The 27,447-nt window shown below is 54.8% G+C and overlaps 3 protein-coding genes across 8 annotated transcripts in view; 1 reads left to right on the top strand and 2 right to left on the bottom strand.

The window, feature by feature from the left end:
* Window positions 1-182: 182 nt before the first annotated feature.
* On the bottom strand, window positions 183-10,608 carry ARFGAP2 (ADP ribosylation factor GTPase activating protein 2). Its single transcript, XM_041723434.1, has 16 exons — window positions 10,475-10,608; window positions 10,187-10,305; window positions 9,585-9,657; window positions 8,909-9,040; window positions 8,741-8,821; window positions 7,836-7,917; window positions 7,474-7,530; window positions 6,343-6,395; window positions 5,762-5,898; window positions 5,530-5,661; window positions 3,612-3,740; window positions 3,399-3,533; window positions 2,279-2,405; window positions 2,046-2,139; window positions 1,818-1,936; window positions 183-1,378 (listed from the first exon to the last, which is right to left on the bottom strand). Exons 1-16 carry the CDS (start codon window positions 10,544-10,546, stop codon window positions 1,358-1,360), a joined length of 1,563 nt encoding a protein of 520 aa, XP_041579368.1. The 5' UTR covers window positions 10,547-10,608; the 3' UTR covers window positions 183-1,357.
* Window positions 10,609-11,233: 625 nt separating this feature from the next.
* On the bottom strand, window positions 11,234-19,359 carry PACSIN3 (protein kinase C and casein kinase substrate in neurons 3). 2 transcript variants are annotated; one of them, XM_041723433.1, is made up of 11 exons: window positions 19,144-19,282; window positions 16,228-16,300; window positions 15,888-15,977; window positions 15,578-15,734; window positions 14,614-14,849; window positions 14,341-14,496; window positions 13,168-13,343; window positions 12,895-13,015; window positions 12,597-12,733; window positions 12,076-12,197; window positions 11,234-11,669 (listed from the first exon to the last, which is right to left on the bottom strand). In XM_041723433.1, the coding sequence occupies exons 3-11, from the start codon at window positions 15,939-15,941 to the stop codon at window positions 11,554-11,556; spliced, it is 1,275 nt and encodes a 424-aa protein (XP_041579367.1). In that variant the 5' UTR covers window positions 15,942-15,977; window positions 16,228-16,300; window positions 19,144-19,282; the 3' UTR covers window positions 11,234-11,553. The 2 variants fall into 2 exon arrangements, with proteins under 2 accessions (XP_041579367.1, XP_041579366.1); XM_041723432.1 differs by lacking the exon at window positions 16,228-16,300 and having other exon boundaries at window positions 19,144-19,359.
* Window positions 17,591-27,447, top strand: part of DDB2 (damage specific DNA binding protein 2) — a 38,349-nt gene continuing 28,492 nt past the window's right edge. For 2 of the 5 annotated variants that reach the window (XR_005982809.1, XM_041723435.1), the window contains exon 1: window positions 17,591-18,796. Coding sequence is in view for 4 of the 5 variants with exons in the window: in XM_041723435.1 (XP_041579369.1) it covers window positions 18,499-18,796 (298 nt within the window). In the remaining variant the exon portion in view is untranslated. Of the gene's footprint in view, window positions 18,797-19,582; window positions 20,543-27,138; window positions 27,271-27,447 lie in introns of those variants that run through there. The other 3 variants (XM_041723439.1, XM_041723438.1, XM_041723437.1) reach the window with 3 other exon arrangements.

The following is a 27,447-nucleotide window of genomic DNA, read 5'->3' as shown; positions in this document are numbered from 1 at the left end:
AAGCCAGGGGCCTTTGGCTTTCAGAGAAGAGACAAGCTGGAGGCCCCGGAGAGCATGCCCTCAGCTTCAGCACCAGACACCCTGCCCATATCGGTGGGAGCCCAGGGAGTGAGGCCAGGGACCTGCACTGGGCAGGGAGGCAGGATCCAGAAAGGACACCACTTCACTCAGACCAACAGTGGCCCAGGGCCCTGTCGAGGCTTTATTTGACACCACTCTGTTTCAATACAAACAGTCCAGAAAGAAAGTCACGTCCCTTTGGGGGAGGGGCGAGGGAAGAAGGGTCCGTGTTGCTTGAGAGCCCAACCCCCACCCCACAGTGGGCAGCACAGCAGGGGTAAGATGGCACCGAGGAGGCCACAGCGCACGGCCAGGGGACAAGGCCTGCAGCCCAGTGGGTGCCTCAAGCACTCACTGGTGGTGCTGTCCAGGCCCAAGACCAGGATGATACAGAAGGAGAAAGTTGAGCCCCAAGAGCCTGTTTCTGTCCCTTATGTCCTCTGCTTCCTTGGCCAGCATTACGCTCACAGCATCCAGAGCAGGGCACAGGGCAGATGAGACCCACCATGGCCACCAAGCAAGGGAAGAAGGGACAGAGGGTCCTGTGCGCCACAATGGATGGTATGGAAGGACTCCGAGACACTCAGGAGAAGTATCCCTCAAGTGATCACTGTAAAAAGGGGTGGTGAGACAGGAGAAGATCACTCGGGCCTCCAGTCTGATCCCAAATGAAACCTTTAGGTAGTCGGTCAAGTTCCTAGCCCTTAGTAAGGCCCAGACAAAGGTCCTCCCTCCCCACCCCACCCCACCCCCACCCTGGGCGCCCATAAGAGCCTGCTGGAGCAGGAGTAGCAGCAAGTCCAGAGCCTCCCTCCCCCGGGGGCTGATCCACAGCAGAACTCTTTCTGGACCTGCCCACTGGTTCCAGAGGATGGGGGCCAAACCCCAGACAACCTGGAAGGATCCTAGAGCTAGCAGAAAGCCTTATACTTCTCACTTTCCCTACTTAGGGAAGGGCTGGACCCAGAATCGGCCCGCCTGAGGGAACTCCTCCCCTCGCTCCCAGTGTGGCAGGACAAGTGAGCAGCAGCTTGCAGGGCAGGACCAGAGGACAGTAATCAGCACTCAGGGGAGGGCGTGCGAGGGGAGGACAATAAAGGGCTCAGTGTACAGGCAGAGGTCAAGGCTGGAACCGCCCATCCCCCTCACCCGAGATCCTCAAAGGCCACCCCACTCACACACAACACATATAAAGTAACAATTCCTCCCCAGCTTCCACAAGGCAAGCGCCCCTGGCCTTGGAATCATGGGGGTTTTGCTGCTGTTGCCACCATTCACTTGCGCCGTGGCGCCTGGATCAGTAGGAACCATAGCGATCCTGGACGTGGGGAAAGAAAAAAACAAGTCCCAAGTCTCTCACCTGCAGCAGCATCCCCCACATGCCCCTGCAGGACTCTGGGGAGTCGGGCACCTATCTGAGCATGGCAGAGATTGTTTTATATTTTACTGTGATGCGGGAGAGGGGTTGTGGCCGGATCCCAAGGCGGGGCGGGGGGTAGCCCTGCTTGATCCTGAGGCTGGGGAGGGGGAAGAGGAGCTAAAGTCACAGATAAGGCTGGAGAAATCAGTGCGGACACGGCATCATCTTAGGGAGTGGCCCAGCCCTGGTACCGAGCTCAAAAGCTGCCCCTCCAGGAAAAGAAAAAGCTCTCAGGCCCGGGTCCACCCAGCAGCAGTGTCTGGGTGTGGTGAAGGCCAAGCTCCAAGGACTCTATCACTTTCCCCTCCTGCCCCAGGCCAAGCAGCCCCAGCCTCACCTGCAAAGAATTCATCACACCATTGGCCAGCACAGCCATCTTCCCGGCCACAGACTTGACGCCCTGCTTAAACTGGGCAATGTCAGCTGTGGGGAGCACGTTGCCCAGGGATACGCTACCTGTAAAAGCAAGGGAAAGGGTGGCTCAGAACCCCCTGCAGCAAGCCCTGCCCAGGCCCCGCTCTGCTCACAGGTTCCACCGGTGTGCACCTTACCACTGGCGCCCTACCTACTCCATGAGCCCCATCCACGTCCCCAAAGAGGTCAGACGAGCTGATGGCACTACTGCCCGAGAGCTGCTGGAGTCGAGACCTGGCTTCATGCTGCGGTGAAGAAAGGGATAGGCCTGGGGATCTTTTGGCCCAGCCGAGATACCCTGGTGCTGAAGCCTAAAGCAATGGGAAGGAGGAAGCTCTTCCCCAACCTGCCGCCTCCAGGCTCAGGCTGGACGATGCTACTTACCTCAGCATCCACCTCCCGCCCAAAGAACATGTCCGATGAGATGGCTTTGGCTCCTGCAAATTTCTGACGTGCTTCACTGGACTCAAGGCCTGAGCTCCGGCTTTCCACTTCCCTTCTGTTTGTGACTCTGAGGGGTGGATGTGGGATACCTCTGATCCTTCTATCGCTATCAGAGCCTCATATTACTAAACCCATCACTAACAGAAGCTGAGAAAAGTGCTAGTGGCCTTCTGGAGACTCACTATGGCCCCATCTGGCTGTGGCTCTGGGACTCCGCAACCCTCTCCCCTGGACAAGGCCCCTCTCTTCTCCACACCAAAGCCAAAGCACAAAAGAGTGTACACTGCCTCCACCAGGCAGCGTGGACACAGTCTAGAGGGCACCAGTCCTCTACCCTGAACCACAAGAGCTTCACCCAGGATGTTAGGACATCTGGCTCCTTCTCCATCACTACTGCCAGTCTACTCCAAGTTACTGGAGTAGAATTGGCCTAACACTAGAGTGACCCTATGTCTCTGTTTGCCTGAGTTTATACCTATTCTCCTGGCATTTTGACTGGCAAAGGCATCCCAGTGTGGACATAACGGCATACGGTCGCTCCTACCGATTGCTGACATGCATACACCCTGGGCTAGCTGCTTTGTAAGTTCTGTTACATTTAATCCTTCCAGCGACCGTGTGAAGGGACTACTCATACCCCCGTTTTACAAATGATTTGCAGGTAATTCATCAAACATTACCCAGGTTAACATAAACTTAAATAACATAACATGGTGGCCAGAAACACACAATCCCTGGGTCTCCAGGACTGAAGCATGACTGGGCCCCTCTTGCCAGAGGAACTGATACTGAACAAAAGAAGCTACTAATAAGCCTTCTGTGATGATTAAGCACAGCTCAAACCAGAGTGTGATTTCTACACTACCCAATCTGGTAGCTGCCAGCCACAGTGACTATATAAAATTATTAAAATTAAATAGTCAGTTCCTCAGCTGCACTAGCCACATCTGAAGAGCTCAGTAGGCACATACTTGGTGGCCACCACAGGACAGTGCAGGTATCCAGAATGTTCCCATCACAGAAAAATCCTACCAGACAGTGCTGCCCTAGCCCACTCCACCTTTCTGAAATAGGCCGGATGCTTGAGATGGTCACTTCTGGCTCCTTCTCCTCCATCCTGTCCACACCCCAGGCGGCATCTGTATCCCAGCGGGAACTGAAACTTTCCCCCAAGGAGAAGGGGTTGTCCTTGTACCTAGTGAGACAGTAGAGTAGCTTAGAAGAATTGAATGAGGAACTGGCGGCCAAGTCTACACCCCAACGACAGCCTTACTTTGGGGGTCCAGAGGCGAAAGTACCAACATCATCAAACAAGTCCAGTTGCGCGCGGGAGGATTTTGCACTCACTGGGGTTTCCTGCTCAATCACCTGCATCTCCGACAGCACCGAGTGAGAGATAGAGCTGTGAAGACAAGTGGGGCCGGCCCAAGAGCAGGGGTGAGCAGAGGCATCACCACACAAGAGAAGATGCCCAGCTGCTGGAAATCTGGGTTCTCTTCCACTGGGCGCCCCCCAGAGCCTTCCCCTCATGCCGCACACACAGGGCAGGGCCAGACCCAGCAGGCAGCACCATGGGCCTGGCTGGGCCGGAGGACACCCTCAACTGTCCGCACATCAACTTTGTTTTCTCAAAGTAGGGCTTCCCTGGCCAAGGACTGTTTGCTTGTCTGCTGGCATGTTAACAATGATGTGCGCCAAATGGTAGTGCGCTCTGTCCTTAAAAACTCAGCAGACTATGAGCCACATCCTTCGCCAAGAGCGACAGGTTCACATGGAAAAGATGCAAAATGCCCCAGAACCAGGAAGAGTCTAATGGCATCAAAGGAAGAGGTCTTAAGTTTCCTAACCCCCAACTCAGCCTACCTTTGTCAAAGTACAGAGCCTGGCTGTCTGCACTAATCCCTGGGGCTGCTGTCTGGTCTCCCAGGGAGAAGAGACAGAGCTGGGCAGGTGCTACTAACTCCTGAGGCCTCGACATCCTCCCATGTCACGCTCCACAGAGGCATCTTAACAGTTAACACCGCTTCAATAAACTCATTACAAAATATCTACAGCATTTAGCGGGCAGAAGCCCAAGGAGTGAATGTCTTACAATAGGGTTTTAGGAAGGGTAGGCTGGGTTTAAGTCAAAGATTCTATTGCACTGCAAAAAAGAACCAACCAGCTGAAAAAATTGTTCAGACCCTTTAACCCAGTAATTCCTGTGACCGAAACAGGGAAAGGGAGGAGACCTAGAGTCCTTTCCGGGATTAAGATTTTAGGTTTCCCTGATTAGCGGTGGGGAAATAAATAGCGTAACTTAAATCCAACTGGCGCATGTTCTGAAAAGATGAAGCAGGACCAGCCAGCCGTGTCCTCTTTCAGAGAAGTAGAGTATTAAGGCCCAAAATACTGAATTTGGAATCAACAATTCTACACTCAAAATCTAGCTGTGCCGATAACGAGATCTGTGGCCTTCAGGCAAGTTGCTGAATTGCTAAGTCCATTTTCTCACCTATAAAAAGGACACGGTAATACCCCCTGCCCAGGACTGCTGTATTTCAGCAGGTAAGGCCAGTGGTGGAGCTCACAAGCCCACCGCAGCCAGGATGGCTGGCCCTGGTGCTGTCCAATACTCCGATTTTTAAGAGATCAAAAGTCTAGTGTTACCGAAATCTCTAGATATCAACTCTTAATGTAGAGCAAACAAAATAGTTCAGAGAACTGGTCTGCAGTCCTTGTTTTGCTTTTAAGAAAACCAGCAACACAAACCCAGTGGTCATGAAACAGGAAGGGCGTTGTCAATGCCAAAGGGCATGGTCTAGGGGCATTTCTGCATGTTAGCATGCCTGGCAGCATTGGCATTTAGTGGACTGGGGATGCTAAGATCTTTGCAATTCTCAGGGAGCTCTTAAAAAAATAAACAGATGTCCCACCGAAACGCTGTTAGCACCCCCATTAAGCAACACCACCATACCCTCTTGGGTTTATTGAAAAAGCACCCAATCTTGTGTTTGTTTCATTTAACAAACACGGTGAGCACACACCTACTCTGTGACCAGCACTACACTAGGCACTTCAAGACAATAAGCAAAGCCATCTATCTGTTCCACCTCAAAGACTGAGCCCCAAAACCCAAACTGCTGGGAAGAATCTGCAGTGGCTCCCAGAACAGTGGCACTTCCCTGCCACACCCCAGAGCCAAGCCTCACCTGCGGGACACCAAGCCCATGCCCAACCTCTCTGCCTGTTCTCGCTTCTTCCCTTCTAGATTCTGGAGCTTCTTCTCCTCCTTCTTACGGTCAATCTGGAGCTCCTGGTAGGCAAGGCGCATAGAGGCAACCCTGGGAAGGAATAATGTGTCAGAGGCCAGCATGCATCCTCACCCGTCCTCCCTGCCCACCCAACGCCACGTAAGCCAGGGTCCCATGGGCAAACGCTCACATGGACTCCTCAGCCTGCTTCTTGGCATCCGCCACCTGCTGCTCACGGAGCTTCTCTGCCACCTGGGCCTGCCGCTCAATCTCACTGAAGCTCTGGCTGCTCACCTTCTGGGCCCCTAGGCCTTTCTTGGCACCCAGCTGAGAGGAGAATGATGGGATGGAGGCCTTGCCAACAACCATGAAGTCTTCTGTTCCCTCCCAAGCGTGGGTCCTCTAGCCACACCCACAAAAGAAGCATTTCTTCTTAAAGTTTAGGGTAAAAAATAGGAGCCCAGCCAGCATGGTCATGAGGGAGAACAGTGGTTCTGCTGGAGCTGGGCAGGAGGTGGCTCACACAATGCCAGCGGATGCTTCAGAGCCTGAAAACAGCAGGTAATGCTGACCAGGCCCAGTATGCACTGGGCACTTGACGTGCACAATCACACGGACTCTTCCCAGGAGCCCCTTAACAACAGTCGTCTTAACAACCCTTTCACAGATAGGGTTCAGAGAAGTACCTTTGCGAAAGTCACACAGCCAGCAAGTGGCAGGTCAAGCTGATGCCAGTTCCTAACCACCACCATACTGCCTCTTTCCACCTACCCCTTTCTTAGCTGCTGCTGGCTTCTTCTTGCCAATGAGGGAGGTTCTCGGTTCTGTGTGAGAAAGATGGGGCAAGAGTGAAGACAAAGGGAGGTCAGAGGCAGCAGCTCAGTCTGTAACATGCAACTTCTTGGCAAGAACTTCTACAAAAAACAGCTCCAGGCAGAGGAAGGCAAGGCTGCCACCCACCAGTTCCAACCAATGGCATCGGCATAGCCCAAGTCAAAGACAGACAAACAAGGTTAGGCAAGGCTCCTGACTCCCAGCTGACTAAGACAAGAACTAAACCCAAAGCACCAGAGACCGTCACAGTCCCTGAACCAACACGAAGCAGGAGGCAGATGTTAAATATCAGCCTCAGCTCCTTCAGCAGGGAACTGGCATGCAAGGGGCTGGGTTCCCCGAGCAGCTGTTGGTTACCTCTGGCAGGAAGGGCCCCTTTAGGTGACAGATACATGGACTCTAGAGAGAAAAACTTGTGGCTAACAAGGGGCCCACCCCAGGGCCTCCTTATAGCTCCCAAGCCCAGAGACCAAAATCATTCTGAGAGGCCTCACTTTAGGCTAAACCATGCTAGCCTTCCCATGGGCTCAGTTTCATAATCATTCTCCTAGCTTCCTGCCCCAACCCCCAAGGGTCAACAGAACCACCAAGGCCAGCAAACAGACTGTTCTAACATTGAACCAAGACTTAAAAACACTAAGGAGAATTTAAAAACAACTGAAGGGCCACAGACAGGCTGAGAAAGGACAGTGTTGCCTTCAGCTGTGAGAGCTGCACCCTAATCTGGTGAAATGGACCAGAGAGGCCAATCTTGCCTCAGACTCCAGGGTTAGGTATCCTGTCTCATACTGGCCTCCCCACACTTTGGCTAGATCCAGCTCCACATACAGAGGCAGACACCAGGCCTCGTACACCAGCTACCAGGTTTATCAATTCAAAAGGCCTGGTTCTAAAGTCCTTGCAGTTGACGCTACAGCCACAAACCCAATCCCAGTCCCCACTCCAGAAAGGTCAGATGCTTGACTCCTGAGGCCTTAGTCCACATAACCAGGCAGAAGAAGATCTGAAAAGAGCCCTGGAGGCCCACCCTCTCCCAGTCACCCCCCACCTGTCAGGTGGCATACTGACCCAGAGAGGCTTTGGGTGAGGTGCCAAGCAGGTCCATGTTGGGGCTGTGCTCTGGCTCTGTGGATGCAATAGTGGAATTTAGATATAAGATACAAAGCTTGCAGTGACTTCCCCTTAAGGGGAATGATGGGATAAGAGTAGGAAGGACTGGCTTTCTTCAGCTTGCTGAGGCCACCAAAAGATAAAAGAAACACCCACCACTTCCTCCAAGGGATTAAAATGAATCACAGCTCACCAAGAAATACAGGAACATATACACACACGCACTCACTCACTCCAATCCCCTTAGCCAGGTGTCCCCTTTCTAGACCAAGTCCTTTGCCAACACCAGGGCCCTTGGTTGAAATCTGGACTGAACTCACGTGCCAGACTACTGATCTCTGTAGAAGGGGTCAGCTGCTGGGTCTCTGCTGGGTCGGGGGCTTGTACTTTCCAGGCAGGGGGCTGAAAAAGAAGCCAGATCACAGAAGCTTTGATGAGCCACTTCTACCGGCAAGGAGCACTAAGAACCTATAGGTACCTAGTGGGTATGAGGCCTTCCTCCAAGCCCATGAGAAAAAAAACTGGAGGCTAGTGAGTAAAAGTATAGCTGCTATTACTGACTATGGAAAAAAGAAATAGGAAATTAGCAGCCACCTCCACCCCTCCACTATGTACTTAGAGCCAGAGCTCATCCCCCTAATTTCATGACAACTACTATTGGGCACTTACCACCTGCCAAGCACAAGTCTAAAGGCTTTTCACGCATAAATACATTTAATGATCTTGACAACCCTACAAGGTAGATATAGCCTCTTTTAGCAACTCGGATTTTGACAGGTTAAGTGCCTTGGCCACCATCCTAGAAATGCTAAGAAGAGAACAAGAATTCAAATTAAGAGAGTCTGACTTTAGCACCCAGTGCCAGTCGACAGGAAACCTCCTCCTAGGGGTGGGCTGCTGGGGAGGGACTCCTTTCCTTGTCCCAACCACAGTACCTTTCTTATGGGGAAAGAATCCAGGAAAAGTTGTCTGGAGCTCCTGACACCTCTTGAGCTCTCAAGAAGCTTCTCCTCCTGCCTACTATCCCAGTTTATAGGAGTCCATTCCTAAGGAGGACCACACTGCACATCTACTCCGGGGAGGAGGAAACCTCTGGGCCTACCCAGCAGTGAGCTGTAGACATTCCCTGTCCAAGGAGCCATGGAAAAGCACAGAAGGCCTTGACCTTGGTAAGTAAGTCACCTGCCAGCAACAATCATGTGAAGCGTTCCTTGTGGGCACTCACTTGAGTGTGTTCTGTGAAGAAATCAGAGTCCTTCTTCTCTGGGGAGTGACTGGGAGCACTACTCATATTGTCTATCCAAAGCTAGAAGGAAGAAGACACCTTTGAAACATGGGCCTCTGAACATTCCTACTCACCCCACTACCTCAGCCCCGGGGAACACACACTTACATCAGTGCCATGCCTGGCCAGGGCTGCACTCCCCAGCTGCCGGATCTTCTCCCGGTACATCTGGGCAGCTCGGCTATTATATTTGGTGTTGGCATCATTGGCTGTACATCCATGTTGGCGGAAGAAAGCTGTCTGGAGAGCAAGGGAGGAGAGCATGCTACAGGTGACTCCCCAGAGCAAAAGAGGCACCCCCTTGTAAAAGCCCAGTTATTGTTTATACCTGACAATACACCCTACTGACGCCAGCAGTTTTTCAGAGGTAAAGATCCTCAGAAATCCCTGCAAAAAAAATGGCCTCCCATCCTCTGAGATAACTGACTGAACCTCAGCTCTCTCTCAACGCTGCCTGAGGACAGCCTGCCGTCCACTATGCCCATCCTTCATCCAGGCTCATAAGATCTGGATGACTGTGGAGGCCCCAAATCCCTTGGCCTTTCCCGAAGAACATGTGTCTGGTTTAGTATGAATCCAAACCCACTTGAGAAGAATCAATCTCCAAGTTTAGAGAAAAGTGTACCGTGTTGCTATAGACCAAAAAAAAAAAAAAAAACAAAGAAAAAAACAAAACAAAACAAAAAAAACCCTCTGAAAACAGATACTAACAGGGCGTTCTAAGGAGACATTGCTAGAACCCAAGCAGAAGAATGGGGGTGGGGAGGATGGTAAGGAGCTTTACCGCATTGGCATTTCCGCCGACCTGCATACACCTCAGCTGGAACCAGTTCCAATTGGAATCCAACTCTGTGGACCTGTGTGCAAGGGCTGCGTGTCACCCACAGGCAGACACCAGGAAGACGCTTCCCTGGCAGACCCACACCTGTCATTTGGCCTCGGGCTGCAGTAGATGCCCAGGAAACAGTCATCAGCCACCACCCTATTTCCTGCACTCTCCCTTGTCCGTAAAAGGTTTGCTCTTCAATTATCTAGTCGAAAGAGTACTAATTATTGTCCAGATCGGAAAGGAGGTCGAATTCTCAAGCACTCAAGCTTGGCATTGCCTCTCCCCTTACCGACGGTCAGTCTCACTCCAGACATGTGCTCCATCAGCAACAAGGTCAATGCAGCTAACTTTTCCCCGCAACTAACAAGAGTGTTAAGTTTAACCAACAGGAAAAGAGGAAATGTTGCGCTAGACGCGGACGCAAGCCGCCTACACGGCGAGGGGCGCACACAGGCGGCTCCCTCCCTCGCCGGGAGTCCTGGCGAGGCGGCCGCTCTCCGTCCCTGAGCACACAGCCCCGGCCGGCCGGGTGGAAGCACAGCTGCCGCGGACCCCACCTGATGAAGCTGAGATGGACGCCCAGGGAGCGGTGCACGCCAGAGCAGTCAATGCACAAGAAGACACCGTACGTGATGCTGGCCCAACTCGGATTCTTGGCGCCACAGTCGAAGCAGGCCTGGGGGAGGAGGCGGTGGGCCAACGGTCAGGAGCCCCGAGTCGAGGCCGGGCGAAGCCACGCCAGGGAGACGGCCCCCGCCCGCCCCTCTCCCTCCCTCAGGCCCCAGGGCCGACGGGGGGGTCCCTCTCCGCCGGCGCCGGACCCCGCGCGCCTCCCGCCCGCGCACCTTGTTGGTCGGAATCCCGCGAAGCCGCTTGAAAAGCGTCTGGATTTCGGTCTTGCTCGGTTCCGCCGCCATTTTCTCTCCTTCCCAGACACCAGCGCGACCGACGGGTCCCGTCGCGGGCCAATCGGCGGCCGCGAAGGCGGGGCGCCGGGCCGGCGAGCCCCCGCCAACCGGGGGCGGGGCTTGTCCGGGTCCGGACCAATGAGCGGCCGGCGCGGCCGAGTCGGGGCGGCCACCGCCCCCGCGTGTGCAGAGCGCGCGGGCCCCGCGCGGCGCCGGGCGGAGCGACTGCTCACCCGCCGGCCGGAGGCTCGCGGGCGCCCCCGCCTCCCGCCCCGAGGCTCGCCGCCACCCACCCCCGCAGGTGGCGAGGGCTGCGAGGCTGCGGGCAGTTCCCGGTGGCCGAGGAATGATTAACCGTTCTAGCCGGCGCTCTCGGCCCCGCCGGCCGGAACGGGAAGACAAGGTGCTGGGCTCCCGTCCAGCCCAGAACTCAGTCCCCAGCCTCCGTCGAGGGCGGGCTCGCGCTAAGCCCCACCTGGAGTACACCCCCAGCTTAAGGCCCCCACGTTCCAGACCCGAGCCACGCGGGCGGACCTTCACCCACCGAGCTCCCCACTCAGGGCCTCTCTCCAGATGCTCTCTGCAGCCCGGCAAGGGTGGAGGACCAGAAAAGATGCACACAGGCCTCACAGGGCTTTTTTTTTTTCCTCCAAGTTTAATACACACTAGAACAAGCCACAATAGAGTGCTGCTAGCCCAGGACTACACTCACCCCAAGACCACCCCACTGAGACCAGGAACTGGGTCCACAGCTTCTGGGGAGACCCACCCATTCCTGGAGAGGCCCATGTTCCCCTGAGCCCTTCTGTCACCTTCTGACCTCCTCATCTTCCCCTCAGCCTAGACTCAGTAGATGCAGGCGGCTCCCCTCCCTGGGTCCCAGGACTTCCTCCCTCCTCAGTGGTCAGAGGGGCAGCAGGGGCACCATGGTCCAGGGCCCTTGGGTCCAGCTGTGCAAAAGAAGCTGGGCTCTGATGCAGGGTGGAGAAACACTGCAGGGGGGCTGTCAGGGGAGGTCAGGCCCCCACACACTCCACGTAATTGGCAGGGTACAGACCAATGCGGCCACTCTGCAACTGGCCCTGGCACCAGCCCTGCTCATCCTCCTCGCTCATCTTCAGCAGCTCCTCCCCTGGGGGAAGAGGGATTAGTCACTGCCAGTTGCCCTGGCCCAGCCCCGAAACTGCAATTGGGTCAAGGACCAAGGGGGGGGGGGCGGGTTGTAGGAAAACCAGCGAGGAGAAGAGACATGCCTCAGGCAAAGAGAGGTCAAAGTCAGCAAGTCACCCCCCCCACCCTGAATGCATTAAGCAGGCCCCCACCACCGGTGACTTTGAGAGGGAGGTGAGGGCTCAGAGCAGACACTCCGGGGCTGAACCCAGAGCATCCTTAAGAATCCAACATCTGGCCCTTAGGAAGTAGGCAGCAGGCTTCCCTTTTGCACACCCTTGCTCCGGATGTAAAGGAGGGGAGAGAGTGGCTGAAGCCTGGGAAGGAACAGGAGAGGGCTCCCCCGGTGGGTACCCCAGGGTAGGTACCTGCTCGGAAGCTCAGCTCGTCAGCTTCCTGGCCGGCGTAGTCGTAGAGCGCCCGTACCCGCACCCCCATGGCAGCCTTCCGAGGATTCTCCTCATCTGACCACTCCTCATCCTGCCCACCGCTAGACAGGGGAGACAGAAAGCGGCCTGCTCAGGGCACGAGGACCACCTCGAGGAGGAGAGCCTGGGACCCAGGGTCAAGGGCTCGCCCTCCAGAAGCAGCTTGGGAGAGGCGGGTGGGAAAGTGCTGAAAGATCCCAGTCTGACCTCTGCCACACATGCCCGTGAGCTGGGCACGTTTCCCGCCACACAGGGCTGACATGAGCAGTAGGTGAGCGCAAGTGCGGGAACCACCGCAAACACTGGCATCATTACAAGCACTAAGTAGGTTCCTAAGGTTCCTGGCACCAATTTTCAACCCACTTCAGGTGTGAGGGGAATGAAGGGAGGGAGACAGAGGGAAAGTGGGCAGGGCAGAGGACGAGCTATTTCCTTCCCACAGCCAGGTTTCTGGCTCTCACCCTGGGGACCCCGGGGACTGGGGTGGGGGTGCAGCGCCATCTCTTGTGGGCACGATGCTGGTCAGAGTAACCTCATCAGAGCTCCGGCCACCCTTCTCCTTCCTGCTAATTGTCCTCTGTGTATCCAAGGACCACTCCTGTGGGGACAGTGCTTAGGGTCAGGCTGGGCTACAGGCTGTGGTGGCAGCCAGAGCCATTCAGACCTTCACCTACTTCATCGCAAGCCCTAGCCTCCCTCCTGAGGTCCAGGCTGAGCCCACCACACCTCCCAGCCCCCCAGCCAGCCTGGAACACGGACCTCGAACTGCGGCCAGTTCATGGCCATGCCTGGCCCGTGGGTGCTGCGCCACCAGTGCAGATCCTCTTCATCACTGGCTGCCTCGATGCCCTGATGCAAGTCTCGGTGGAGTTCATGGAACCTGTGGCCCCAGGCACAGCCTCAGCCTGGGGAGCCCTGGGCCGCCCCCCAGGACCTCCCCTCACCAAATTCATTCCACCTGGCCCAAGCCTGGGAGAGATGGAGCAGACCCAGCATTAGCCCAGACCTCCACGCCCACCTCGCAGGCCATACCTCTCACTGCTGGAGAGGTCGAGGTGCTGGTGCAGGGTAAGCAGCATTTCCTTAAAGAACAGCAGCCGCTGGCGCTCCGCGGCTTGGCAGGTCTCAAAGGCCTGCTCCATGTCCTCCATGTAGCGCGGGGTGTAGCGATGCAGCTCTGCCAGCGTCTGCTCATAGTGGCTTTTCATCTGGGTGGGAGTGGAGGGGCCTGGTGAGCACAAGACCGTCTTCCACTCGGGACTCCACAAGTATTCACTGAGTGAGACCCCGGGCCAGACACTAGCGGCAACAAGGCTGCAGACCCAGCTCCTGCCCTCCAATACCCCAGCATCCAAACAGGGCAGGCGATGCTTAGGGACAGCAGCTTTAAGAGTCTGGTGAGTGGGGATCCCTGGGTGGCTCAGTGGTTTAGCACCTGCCTTTGGCCCAGGGCGCGATCCTGGAGTCCAGGGATCGAGACCCACGTCGGGGTCCCGGCATGGAGCCTGCTTCTCCCTCTGCCTGTGTCTCTGCCTCTCTCTCTCTCTCTCTCTCTCTCTTTCTACGTCTATCATGAATAAATAAATATAATCTTAAAAAAAAAAAAAGAGTCTGGTGAGTGAAGGTAGAGATTGAGGTAAGATCGACCCCCCCCGGGGGGGGGGGTAGAGAGAAATCAAAAAAGGCTTCATGGAGGAGGTAGAAACTGAGCAGCAGAGCGGCACCGGGGTGGCTCAGTTGGTTAAGCAGCTGCCTCGAACTCAGGTCATGATCTCAGGGTCCTGGATGGAGCCTCAACCAGCTTCCCTGCTCCGCGGGGAGCCTGCTTCTCCCCCTCCCTCTGCCTGCCACTCCCCCTGCTTGTGCTCTCTTGCTCTCTCTCAAATAAATAAATAAAGTCTTAAAAAAGAAACTGAGCAGCAGATGAGCAGAGCTGGAGAAGAGGGCGCTCGCTCCAGCAGAGCCAGCAACGCGACAGCTTGCCCCAGGGGGGACACAGCGGAAGGAAGGGAGCTGGAAGGTGTCCTCAGCCGCTAAGATCAGCTAAGATCCTCCCAATGCCTGAAACTGAACCGCTTTCCCTGGGTACAGGCTCCTCTTTTAAATGATGATCTGGAGAGTGGGTGGCCCATGAGGACTGGGCCGCCTGGGCCCTGGGGCCGGGGAAGGCACGCCCGCCTACCCGCCTGCCGGCTCGCTCCGCACCTTCTCCGCCTCCCTGGAGCAGCGCTCCACCCGCTCCTGCAGCTTGCGCAGCTGCTCCTGCGACACGGCGCTGTCGGCCTTTGCATGGCTCTCCCGGGTCTGGGCCGTCTTCTCCTCCTTCCGTGCCGCGTGGTAGCTCTTCTTGGAAGCCTCAACCTGGCACACGTGGGGACAAATGTGGACCCCGCACGCTGAGCCCCGGGCCCCTCAAACCCACTCCAGCCCCAGGGCCAGTTCAGGAAGGGGCCCATGCCTGGTCCCTCCCAAACTCACCTCCTTCAGCCTCTTCAGCCAGGGCTTCTGGGCCTTTCGGAAGCCGTCCTCGGCAGCCCGGCTCTCACGGAAGCCGCCCAGCACGGGCCGGTGGAAGGCGCCCCGCTGCCACGAGCGCACCCGCTCGCTGTCCTGCCCCTGCAGCTTCTCCCGTACCTCTAGGTGCAGCGCGCTCAGCCTCTCAGCCGCCGTGAAGAAGGCGTGCCAGGCCTTCTCCAGGGTGCCGTACTGGGGGCCTGTGGGGAGGCATGGGCTTGGGCCGGCCCGGGATGCCACCAGAAACGAGCCCACCCACCCCCTCTCACTAGGTGCTGCTCTGGGTGCCGGGCATGGAGGGGGTGGCTATGAAGACGAACCACAAAGAGGTCTGCTGCTACTTATAGATATACGAGATCTCACCGAATCCTCATCCCCCACCATGAAACCAATGTCACAATCAATAACAGGCACAAAGCAGTGACCCAGAAAAGTGAAGTGCCCAAAGCAAAAGAGCTACAAGTGGAGCTGAGATTCAATCCAAATCTGTGGCATCAACCACCACACTCTTTATCGCCTCAGAGGGAAGAACAAACATCCATCCTCAAGGAAGGCAGCTTGTTAGGATGGAAAGATCCCAAGCTCCTGAGTCAGAAGGCTGGATTCAAGCTTCAGCTCTTCCTAGCCGTGTAACTTCAAGAAAGTCAGTTAGCTTCTCTGAACTTCTGGATTCTCCTCTATAAAATGGGTGGAACAGGACTATCTCCAACATACGGCTGCTACAAATATCCAAATAACTCATGACCATACTTTGGAAACTCTAAACAGCACAACTTTCAAGAAGAACCAGGGAAGCTCTTCACTCTTCAAGGGGAAGGCATACATGGAATCATGGAACTTTCCATAAGAGGTGCAAAAAAGGAGCTGCCTTGCCTGATCTCACCCGTAGTGGCCCTCTGCTCCTGGCTAGGCCCGGGCGCTGGCTCACCCTTTTCCACGGTGCCTCTCCACTTGCGGGCCCAATCAGCCAGCTGCTGGGCATAGGCCTTCTCGATGCGGGCCCGTTCCTGGAAGCAGCTGACCAGGTCCCCACATAGCCGATGCCCGTCCTCCACCCGCTGCACAGTCCGCCTATAGTTGCCAGCCTGGGGTAGACAGGAGGGAGGTGGGGTCGCTGGGGAGAAGCCCCCTCCCAGGCTGGGTCTGACAGTGAGGCAACTCCCTCAACAGGTGGCTGGGCCCAGAAGGGAGTGGGCATTTCAGTGCCACCCCCCCAAACCTAGGACCCAGCTGCTCACCTCCCAGAAACTGCCCTCTAGGGCCTCCCCTCCAGCGTCTTCCTCTGGAGCCATGGTGTCCCCGCAGCACGGAATGGTGGCGGATTGGGGCTGTGGAGGGCAGAAGGGTAAGCAGGGAAGTCGGACATACTGTTTTGGGGGGAGAAGATCCTCTCCTTTCCCTGGACTTCATCCCCACTGCTATCTCCACCATCCAAGGAACGGTCAGAGCTAGGACTTCACAGAGAGGGGTGTCTGGCAGGTTCCCAGGACGGGCTGGGATAGGGGAAAGGAGGGCCACTTCAAAGCTTCTCCTTGTGCCCTGAGTCTGCCCACCTGCCCCAGCCCCAGCCTCACCTACCTGGGACCTAGAGATCACTGCAGAGACCTGGATGTCCTACTCTCAAAGCTGCCACCGTGATTCTGCCTCGAAGCTGACAAAAGCAAAGCGGGGGGGTGAGCTCAGGAACCTAGAGCGTCCAGGGCGGTGCCCGGCTCCCCCGATATAGCAACTGCTGTCAGAAGCGCCAGATTCCAGCCAGGAGAATGCCAGGCGGGTCACACGATCCAGCTAGGGATTAGGTGGCGGGCGGGGGTGGCTGGTGGGCAGAGGGCCCCACTGCCCCCCCCCCCACAGATGAGATGGGAGGGTACCTGCCCACGCCGGGCCCTGATGCCTTTCCTTGAACAACATGGCAACCCTTTACCAGACCAGGCCGAGGCAGAGGGTGCCCGGCCACACTCCAGTGACTCCCTTTGCAGGCAAGAGAAGACTGGGAGCAGGAGGCCCAAGTCCGATCTTGGCCAAGAAGCTTGAACAAGTGCATTTTACTGTCCTCTCCTAAGGAAGCCTCGGCTCCCTGGTAAGTGGAAACTCTGCCTCCAGGTTTTCTGTGCCAGGGCTGGTTTAAGACTCAAAGCAGGCAATGAGCAAGAAATGTGAGGGGCCCGACAGTCATCAGGGACATCCATCCTGTCCCACAGCAAGCACTGAGGCCCACACGCCTCCATGGGTCATGAGTAACTGAGCCCCACCCTCAAAAAGCACAGAGTCTGGGGCAGCACCGGGGAGTCAGACAGGCAACCAGCCAATTGTAAGCGCATGCTCCAGAATTGTAGACGAGGGCAAGGAGATTCCAACCCCAGAGCCACCACCCCAGAAGCTAGAGGACACAGTGGCACGCAGCCACTCCCCTCCTGCTTCTTGGCAGCAGCTTAGCTGTCCCTAGCACTGATTCAAGCCCCTAGAAGGAAACCGCTTCCTCCCCTGAGTAAGCCCAAGGGACACCGCCAGGCCCATGAGGACAGAGTTTGTGCCCGCTGCCTCCAAAGCAGCACTCGATCACACTGCTCCCCTCCAAACTGACAAACCACCATCCATCCTTCAAAACTCAAACTGAGGCATCGTCTCTATAGTCTCTCTGACCCCACTCCCCCATCCCCATTCACACAGCCCCTGTGAACCCTCAGTCAGGTTACATGTTATGTATCCCATCAAAGAGGATCTGTCCCCAGTCATTGGCAGAGGGGTCCATTTGGGTTTCTTCGGGCACTGGAGTTAATATTTGAATACAGAAACAAATGACATGCACCTCAGGGCCGGGAAACCTGCTGGCTGTACCAGCTGGGAGAAAGCTTGGCCCCAGTGGGATCCAGCCCTAAACTAACAGGAGGGAGAGCTGAGGCCTGCAGCAGAGGGGCCTGGGACCAGAGCAGCTGGCCCACCTTGGCCCTCAGCACTTCACCTTGCTTCCTCTTGTGTCTGCCCCATTTACCCAGAAAGGACTTGCCAACCAGATGGAGAGAAACAGAGCTGCAGCTGTAAATCACAGGGCCTTCGGAGCTGTCCCAGTCAGGCAGCCAGGGGCCTGGGCCCCCTGCCTGCTCCAGCCTCCGGCTCCCTCCCGGGAGAGCTGCCCCCCACCCGTTCCCTCTCTCTGGCCCCAGAACAGAGCGAGCTGTGTGTGCAGGGCTGGCACTGCTCCCTCCGGCCTCCCAGAGCAAACACAAGCCCGAGTTCCAGGCACAGCCAGGCCCCACAGCTATGGGGGTGGGCCCTGCATGCCATGGCCCCTGTTGGGGTCCCCAGAACCCGCTTTGCCACAGGCGAGAGCTCAGAAGGCAAATGAGTGCTTCCCAGCCCAGGCGGCCAGCACCTACTGGGCCTGCAGAAGTCTGCTGGGGCTTGGCAGGGGCTCCTCACAGCCAGCCCCGGCCAAGGTAGGAAGAACCCCCTCTCCTGCCTAAGGTAGGTAGGTACCCCGGGCGGCCACGGGCAGCGGGGACCAGCCCCCACCTTCCCAGAAGCCGGGAGCATGCCCCTGGGAGGGAGCACTGCCAGGCTGCCCTGCCCGTCCTCCTGAGTCACAGGCTGCGCCCAAAGGGCTTCTGCCAGCAGCCCCTCCCGGCCTCCCGGCCCCGAGGTGTGGAGGCACAGATGTGGGCGGCCCCCTGGCCCGGAGAGGGGTGCCTAGGCTGGAGCGGCTGGAACCCGGCTGGAACCAGCAGCCGGAGCCGCCGAGGGTGGGGGAAGGGGTGGCGCAGGGAAAGGGGAGGAGGCAGGGCCAGGGAGGGGCATAACAAAGGGGCACTTTTGGAAACCCGACCGGCCGCCTGAGGTGCCTGCTCCCTGATGACGCACTCCAAACCCGGAGCCTCCACGCCGGACCTCGGAGCCCGGGGGCTGCCCGTCTCTGGCCTCAGCCGTACGGACGGCGCCCACCCACCGGGCCCCCTCGCCAGCCCGGAGCTGCACAACTCGGAGCCGGTGGAGCCCACGCGGAGCGGCCGGGCCAGGCCTGGCCATGGAGGCTCTAGGACTTTCTTGGCCAAACTTGTTGAACTTGGTCTCGGCGGGGGTGGAGCCGGCCGATCGCCGCCCAGGGGAGGGGGCGCACCGTCTGGGCCAGCCCGGCCGCGAGCTCCAGAAGGTGACTGGGGGCAGCCGCCCGGGAACTAGGAGTCTCTGCAGAGAGTGAGGGGTCCGGGCAGCGGGGCCCCTTTGGGGGCCCCAGGGCGTCTGGGGGCCTTTGAGGAGCCCCAGGAGGCGGCACGGCCCTCCAGCCCCGACGCCCCCCGTCCTCGGCCGGCCTGGGAAGCTGCGGGGAGCGCGGCGTCGACTGGGCGGCACTCTTCCCGTCCTAGCGCGGAGTGGGGTAGCCGGGGGCTCCCGGGCGGGAGTCGGTCCCTTTGCAAACTTCAGGCGCGGGAGGAGGGCGGGCTCGCCTCGCGGCTCCCGCCGCCGCCTCCCCGCGGCTCCCGCCCAGGCAGCACTCACCGCGTCCTTCCCGGGCGTCTCGGCGGGTAGGGGTCCGGCCACGCTCCGGCCGGAGTCCTGCCGCTCCCGGGCCGGGGCCGCCGCCTCCCGGAGCGCGCCTGGCCCTCCCCCGGGAAGCCCGGCCCCCGGCCCCGCCCTCTCCTCGCCGCTGCGCCCCAACCCCACCCGCCAGAGGCTGGGGCGCCGGGGCTGCGGGCATCGCGGCGACCCGCGGCTCCCGGAGCGCCGGCCATGGGGTATCGGCTCCAGCAGGAGAAGCGCCAGGGCCGGCCCCCCAGGTGGCGCCGCGCGGGTGAAGGGAGTCAGATTTCGGCTTTGCCCCTCCCGGCCTTTGCAGAGCCTGGGCGACCCGTGGAAGCGGGAAGGGACCGGGCCTCCCCGCGCACCCGTGGACGGAGGCCTGGGGGCTACGCTGCGTTGCATTTTTTTTTTTTTTTTTTTTTTTGCTGAGCGTAGCTTTCTTATAAATTAGCTCCGGCGAGGCTCACAAACCACCTCCTTTTAAGCATTAGGATTCCCATTGTACAGATGCCGAAACTGAGGCTCAGAGACCTTCAGCCGCTTGCAAAGGATCTGTAGTCGGGCACGACCCGGATTCCAAAGCCCATGCCCTTTCCAAGCACAGCCCTGCGCGCCGATCTGGAGGCGCATTCGGAGCACCGGGTGGGAGACGCGGTGGGGGTGGCGCAAAGGGCACGAGCTCCTCCCCTCCGTGCTCTTATTCCCAGATTTTGTACCACGAACCTTTCTTTCTTAAATCTCTTCGCCCCTCCACCCACTGTGTCAGTCACCAGCTTTGGTAGATTTTTCCAGGTCGCCACGCTGCCACCCCACCCTTAAGAAGTCCCTTCTGCCCCACCCCCTGTGCCCCCACCCCGGGATTTTTCGCAGCCTGCCTGTCAGTTATTTATATCCACTGGAGCGGCCCAAGAATGTTCCCAGGCTGACCTAATCGCCACCTGCTTGGCTTCTCCGTCCCTCCCGATCCCTCCTGGGCCAGGGGACCCGGCGGCCGAGCCCTCCTCCGGGCGGGGGCGAGGGGGCGCGGGTTGGCAGGTCCGACGCCGCCCGGGCGCTGCGAGCCCCGAGCGCGCCAATTCGCTGGGGAACGGGGAGCCCCAGTGTGCTCCGAGGAGCGCGCCCCCAGGGGGCCGGCGCTGGCGCTCGGGGAAGTGGGAGGCCAGGCTGTTCCCTCCCCAGCACGTAGTCTCCGTCCTCGCTCCCCGCCCACCACCGCTCCCCGAGGAGCCCGAGTGCGTGCGCGCGGACTTCTACGCTGCAGCTTTAAGAATAGCGAACGTATGTTTCTGACTCCGAGACACATCGCTGGGCGCTGCGTTGTTTATGCCGAGAAATCCGCTCATGAAATGCAAAAGGGCCCTGAAGAGAATGGACGAGGGTAATTTCAGGGGGTAGAATTCGCTGCTAAGGACGGAGTTGCTCTCCCGTCCTCGTGGGTGCGTGTGCGTGTGTGAAGTCGTGTGCATCCAGGACGCCGCGCGTTTGGCAAATCCTGAGTAGTGGATCCTGGCCTTGGCGCTCGCAGGGTGTGCACCCGGCAGGATATGACTTCTGAAACCAGTTTCAACACCCAGTCTCTGTCGGGGCATGAAAAAATCACTTTTCTCCATATTTCTAACTCAATGAAACATGACAGCCGACCCGGCTGACCTTCCAAATGGACCACGTGCCCCAGCTAATTAATGACTGTAAAAGCTGTAAATGAGAGGAGCTGGGGTAATATATAATGACAGCTATACTGTTCTGTATTATTTTAAATCAGTTAACATCCCACCTAGTGCCTGGGGGCCTTTAGGCACCAGACAGAAAGTGTGAAAACACAAGAATGAAATTAATTGCAGGAACCGCCTATTAAAACCCCATTAAAAATAAAGGCTACAAGCCAGACTGGCATCTGGGAAAGCCAGGCCAGAGAGAGATTCAAAAAACAGGGCTCTTCCTCAGATCACAAGGAGAAGGGGATATGGAGTGGAAAGCATCTGGCTTCCCTTAGATTCCAATCTGGAGAAAGCAGAAATATTGCAGCTGATTTTAATTGCCCCTAAGGTATTGTAGGGGGAAAAAATAAACCAAAACCCAGAGAGCATGCTGAGCTGCTTCAAAGGTGAAAGGAGACAGAGCTGCCTTTGGAAAGCCAACCCCCTGCTGGTGCTGTCCAGGGGCTCAGATTTCTATGCTCTGTGGCCAGAGAGCCCCTGCATACTCCAACGAAGCTCGACCTTGGCTCTATCAGCGCAATAACCGAACTTGAACAGAGTTCAAGATGAGATACCCGAGGTCAGAGGGCTGGATAGACAGCAACCTAGAGAGGCAGCCTGGCTCAGGGCAGTAGGTAGCAGATTGGTCCAAAGCCCAAGCTCACGACACACAGACTCACTCACCTTGAGTTTCTGGAATGTCCTAACCACTGTACCTTTATTTGTTTATTTATTCATTCAGTCATCCAGTTGAGAAATCATTTGAATTTTTGTTCTATGCTAAACCCTATGCTAGGTACTATGCTAGGTACAAGATAAATAAGGCCACAGTCTTAAGTGTAGGATAATGATACAGTGTGGATAAGAAGTACTTTGGGAAAACAGAGCCAGAAGGGGACCACCTTTCACCAGGTGATGATACTCGGTTGATCTAAATGAGCTGGAATTAGTCATGTGAGGAGGCATTGGAGGCAGGAGCACCAGGGTGTGCCAAGCCTCTGAGGTGTTAGCCTAGGACTTGGTGATCCAGCCATTTCACTTTTTGGAATTGACCCTAGACAAACATGTGTAGAAGTGCAGAAAAAGGTACAAGGATGTTTGCATGTAGTATTGTTTGCCGTAAGAGAAAGCTGCAAACCAATGTCCACCAGGAGACTGCTGGCTGGCAGGTCACCAAGGTGCATAGGCCATACAGTGCCTAGAGGTCCCAGCCCAGGGATTCCATCCAGGGACAGGGTGGTGGGGCCCGGGCCCTGCCACTCAGAGTGGCCCACTGGCCATGTTGGCCATTTAAAAATTCCTGTATAAGGATTCCTGGGTGGCTCGGTCAGTTAAGTAAGCATCTGCCTTCGGCTCAGGTCATGATCTCAGGGCCCTGAGATCAAGCCCGACAACAACTACAGACAACAACTACAACAGGCTCCCCACTCAGCGGGGAGTCTGCTTCTCCCCCTGCCTCTCCCCCTGCTTGTGTACTTGCTCTCTCTCAAATAAATACATAAAATCTTTAAAAATAAATAAATAGGGATCCCTGGGTGGCTCAGCAGTTTAGTGCCTGCCTTCGGCCCAGGACGTGATCCTGGAGACCCGGGATCGAGTCCCACATCGGGCTCCCTGCATGGAGCCTGCTTCTCTGTGTCTCTGCCTCTCTCTCTCTCTCTCATGAATAAATAAATAAAATCTTTAAAAAATAAATAAATAAAGAATCAATCCTATATATACACCAGAGATTTGGAAATAACAATAAACACCAATGTGCAGGAGAGGAAAAAATAAATGATTGAATAACCTAGAGTTCATTCATAGAATTAGCTATGGCTAACTCTGCAGCAACTAAAGTACAAGGTAGATAAAGATTTTTTTTTTTTTTTTAAAGATCTCTTTATTTGAGAGAGAGAGAGTGCAGGGGGGAAAGGCAGAGGGAGAAAGAAACTCAAGCAGATTCTGTGGAATGTGGAGCCCAATGCAGGGCTTGATCTCATGATCCTTTGATAATGATCTGACCCGAAACCAAGAGTGGGACACTTATCCGACTGTGCCACCCAGGCCCCCCCAACCTGTGTTCTTATATGAAGAGCTCTAAGACACTGTTGAATGAAAAAAACAAAAGGCAGAACATACAAAATATTCAGAGGATATATACAAAACTCATTTTGGTGGCTATCTCTATGTAGAGGGCTGGAATTGGTAAAAGAGATTTTTGTCGTGTTAGAAAATTATCAATGAACGCATAGTTATGTGTAAATTGTATAATCAAGGAGTTTTTAGGAAATCACGAGTGGGTCTTATTGTCTGAAACAGAGCTGTCAAATAGAATTTTTGCAATGATGGAAATGATCTATAGCTGCACCACACTAGCCACCTGAAGCTATTTCATTTCACACTTGTAATTTAGGAACTGAATTTTTAAGTCAATTTAATTGTAATTAATTAAAAATTTGACAGGACATGTGGCTCGTGGCACCTGTATTGGACAGTTGTTTGTTGTTTTTTTTTTTTTTTGTATTGGACAGTTCTAATAAAGATTTGCAAGGTGGGCATTGTAGTTCAGACTTTATCTTAGAGGCAGTGGGACATGTGCATGGGAGAGGCTATCAATTTATCCAAAAAACTCTAGCAGGCAGCCCAGAGAGCAAGCAGGCTTTGTCTGTTTGGAAGGCTGCTGTGTTCCTCTTCATGGCCTCTGGACATTGCCCCAGCATTCCTGACGGGCAGCTGAGTAAAGTATTCTGCTCAACGGCTATTTTTTTTAAGATCTCAGGCAACCCCAGGTAGAGAAACTGGTCTGAGTTTTGAGAGGGGTTAACCTCGGTGGGGGAAGCAGATCTGGGCAGGACGAACAGCAGATGGATAGCATTAGAGTACAAATGCATAGCAGGCTTCCGTGGGGCCTGTAGAGAAAGCTTTTCCAGGGTCAGGAATTTGCCCGGGGCGGATTCTTTGGAAGGTGCCACGAGCCGCCAGTGCACAGCCTAGGTATCCGCTCAGTTGGCAGAGGGTTCTGCTCAGGAAGGCTGCCCTGGTTCATTCAGGCCCTTCCCTGAAGTCTGCTGGGGCCCTCCTTATTGGCCAAAGAGGAGTTTTGGTGGAGGATCCATTTATTTCAAGGAACACCCTCTCTGCCAGACATGAGGCTAGGTGCTTAGTCCACAAGGCAAAGCAGACACACTCTTTGACTTCGTAGGACTTTTGACTAAAACCAAATAAAGGTCTGCATACATATTTACAAATCATGGTAAGTGTCCTAAAGGAAAAATATTTAAGATAGAGTGCTAGGAGAGAAGAGAGAGAGCATAATTTCAACGAGGGGAGCATCAGAGAAGATTTCATTCAGGAGGTTTCAGCTTCTCTACCCCAAAATGGCCCAAAGACCCCCAAAGACAAACAGAAGTTAGCTAGGTAAAGAGGGAACCCAGGAAAGGTTGGATGTCAGGAGAGGGCATTCTATACTAAAGGACTAATGTGTGCAAAGGCCCTGAAATGGAAACTTGACCTTCTGAGAAAGAAGGTAGAGTGGGTAGGGCGTGGTGAATGAGAGAGTGAGAGGTCGAGGGTGAGGTAAGAGGCGGGCAGCACCCGAACACTGCAGGCTTTGTTTTATTCTGAGTGCAGAATTTAAGCAGAAGAGTGACAGAATGTCTTTCTGGATGTGGTGCGAGGAGTAGATTAGAACAGGGCACCAGCAAACAGTAGGCTGGATCGCCCACAAGCGAAGAATGGTTTTCACATTTTTAAACAGTTGAAAGGAATCCAAAGAATATTTTTGTGATATGTGAAGGTTTTAAGGACAAATTTCAGTATCCATGTATCCATAAAGTTTTACTGGCACACAGTGATGCTCACTCGTTTACATATTGTCTACGGCTGCTTCTGCGTTGCATTGACAGAGTTGACTGGTTGCGGTGGGACTGCATGCCCAGAAAAGCCTTAAATGTTTGTTATCAAGCCCTTTACACAAAAACCCTGTGGCTCTCTGAGGGAGACAAAAAGAAGGAGACCATTTAGTAGATGGTTTCAGTCATTCAGGTACCAGGGATAGGGGCTTGTTGTAGGGTGGTGGTTGTACAAGTACAAGGATTGAAGTACTGCCCAGTACAAGGATTGAAGAAGTGGCCATGGGAAGGAATCAAGAGAACTTGCTGATGGGTTAAATGTAGATGGGAAGGAAGAGGTACATTTCAAAATGAATCCCAACCTGTGATCTTGGATTGGATTCTGGACCAGAGTAGGACATGACTGGGGCACTTGGCCAAATTTGAATAAGATTTGTAGATTAGACATTAGTGTCATTAGTACTAAATTTCTCATCTTTTTTTTTTTTTTTTAAAGTAAACTCTATGTGCACCGTGGGGCTTGAACTCATGACCCTGAGATCAAGAGTAGCATGTTCTACCAACTGAGCTAGCCAGGCGCCCCCAAATTTTCTCATCTTGATCATTGTATTTTTATCTGATGTCACATCCAGGAAATTAGGGAAGAGCATATGGAAATTCTTTGTAACCTTTTCGCAATTCTGTGCAAGTCTGAAATTCTGTCAAGGTGAAAAGTTTAAACATAAAACAAAAACGATTCGCCGGTGTTTACCTTGAGTCTCGACTCAAAAGTGCCATTTACTGAGACAGTAGAAATGTGAAAGAGGCAGGAGGAGAGTGGAAAATCAAGACTTCTCTTTTGGATACAGTAGGTTGAAATGCTGAGATGTCCAAGGGGGGGTGTCAAGAAGGCAGGGCTAGGCATTATTTTGGACATCACCCAAGAGCTAAAGGAAGGTATCGGCACCATGTAACTCAACCTCAGACTGGGGGCTCTGTGAGGTGAGGCAGGCTAAGGTGGCAAAGGGGGACCTGAGAGGACTAGGTGTGGAGTGTCCAAGGCATAGCAGGCATTGTGTTCAGCCCTTTGGCACCCAAGGCTTGCAACAGCCCTATCCAGTAGTCCTAATTCTTCCCAGTTTGCAAAGAGAGAACAGAATCAGAGAGGTGCTAAGATTTGCTCTAAGACGGGGATGCCTGGGTGGCCCAGTGGTTTAGCGCCTGCCTTCGGCCCAGGGTGTGATCCTGGAGTCCCGAGATCGAGTCCCACATCAGGCTCCCTGCATGGAGCCTTCTGTTTCTGCCTATGTCTCTGCCTCTCTCTCTCTCTCTCCCCCTCTCTCTGTGTGTCTGAATAAATAAATAAAATCTTTTTTTTAATTATTTTTGATTTATGATAGGCACACAGTGAGAGAGAGAGGCAGAGACATAGGCAGAGGGAGAAGCAGGCTCCAGGCACTGGGAGCCCGACATGGGATTCAATCCCGGGTCCCCAGGATCACGCCCTGGGCCAAAGGCAGGCACCAAACCACTGCGCCACCCAGGGATCCCAATAAATAAAATCTTTAAAAAAAAAGATTTGCTCTAAGACACAGCAAGGACATGGGAATGTGGGAGATGTCTGGCCCCAACATCAGGGAACGATTCTCCCACTGGGTGATACTGAGCACCCACAGCAGAGACTGGGTGTCTTAGTGTTCAAGGGCTAATAAGGTGGCTCAAAACAACAGAAATTTCTTTTATATATATATATATAGTTCTGGAGGCCAGAAATCCCAAATCAAAGTAAGGGCAGGGCCATGCTCCCTCCCCAGGTGCTGGGAGATAATCTTTCCTTGCCCTTCTAGTTTCTGGTGGCTGCTGATAATCAGGCAATCTTTGGCATAGAGGGCATAGAGTTTTATCACCCCAGCCTCTGCCTCTATCCTCACACTGTCTTCTCTTTGTAGCTCTCTCTCTGTTCCTCATTCCCCCTCTGCCTCCCTGTTTTTATTTTTTGATTTTTTATTTCTTAAGTATAGCTGACACACGATGTCACATGAGTTTCAGGTGTACAATAGCACCAGGTGATTTCACAACTCAACACATGATGCTATGGTTTGTTGTCGCTGCTGTCTTTAATCAAAGTATAGTTGGCATGTGATGTTATATTACCTCTGCCTCACTCTTATAAAGATGCTTACCAGTGGAGGTAAGAACTACTGGGACAATCCAGGATGATCTCCTCTTCGTAAGACCCTTAACTACATCTACAGAGATCCTTTTTCTAGATAACACTCCCAGGTTCTGGGAATTAGGATATGGATGTATCTTTTCAGGGACCACGACTCAAGCCACCACAGCAGGCTAGAGGAGGCCACAGCTGTTAGCCTTGGAAATCTAGTAAAATATGACATGAACTTAAAAAAGCAGGCTGCCTTTCTGAGTTGTTCTTCATCCAGTTTTGCTAATGTGCCTCTTTGCAGAATGGATCAGCGGCCTCCATGCTGCCAACACAAATGTGGCTTGGTCTTCTAGGCAGCCTGTAATTATGACAAAACTCTCAGACTCCGGGGCCTGATGACACAGGGAAAGCCAAGCACGAAGAGGAATGTACAGTAAGTGTGTCTGAGAGGATGCACGCTGAAAATCTGAAGTGTTGGGGAGGGTGTGAGTGGATTTGTACCAAGATACCCTCCTCCAGGCTCTTGGCTTCACCAGTAAGAACCACAGCCACCCAGGCGGCCCACTGCCTTCCTCTAGAGACAGTAACTTAGCTGCAGTTCCTTGGACCA

This window comes from Vulpes lagopus, chromosome 11 (assembly GCF_018345385.1).
Source record: "Vulpes lagopus strain Blue_001 chromosome 11, ASM1834538v1, whole genome shotgun sequence".
In the NCBI taxonomy this organism is placed as follows: Eukaryota; Metazoa; Chordata; class Mammalia; order Carnivora; family Canidae; genus Vulpes; species Vulpes lagopus.
The sequence above is the reverse complement of the archived record's forward strand: the minus strand, read 5'-3'. Positions and strand labels throughout refer to the sequence as shown.

What these genes read in the sequence shown, in the direction of transcription:
- ARFGAP2 (XM_041723434.1), bottom strand. Translation starts at nt 10,546, where the DNA reads ATGGCGGCGGAACCGAGCAAGACCGAAATCCAGACGCTTTTCAAGCGG. An exon ending in GCGGGATTCCGACCAACAAG is followed by an intron (nt 10,306 to 10,474) that starts GTGCGCGGGCGG and finishes CTCCTCCCCCAG; the next exon opens with GCCTGCTTCGACTGTGGCGC. An exon ending in TCTTCACAGAACACACTCAA is followed by an intron (nt 7,918 to 8,740) that starts GTGAGTGCCCAC and finishes CTTCTTTTTCAG; the next exon opens with CCCCCTGCCTGGAAAGTACA.
- PACSIN3 (XM_041723432.1), bottom strand. Translation starts at nt 15,941, where the DNA reads ATGGCTCCAGAGGAAGACGCTGGAGGGGAGGCCCTAGAGGGCAGTTTC. An exon ending in GGCTGAAGAGGCTGAAGGAG is followed by an intron (nt 14,497 to 14,613) that starts GTGAGTTTGGGA and finishes CACGTGTGCCAG; the next exon opens with GTTGAGGCTTCCAAGAAGAG. An exon ending in CGAGCTGAGCTTCCGAGCAG is followed by an intron (nt 11,670 to 12,075) that starts GTACCTACCCTG and finishes CTCTTCCCCCAG; the next exon opens with GGGAGGAGCTGCTGAAGATG.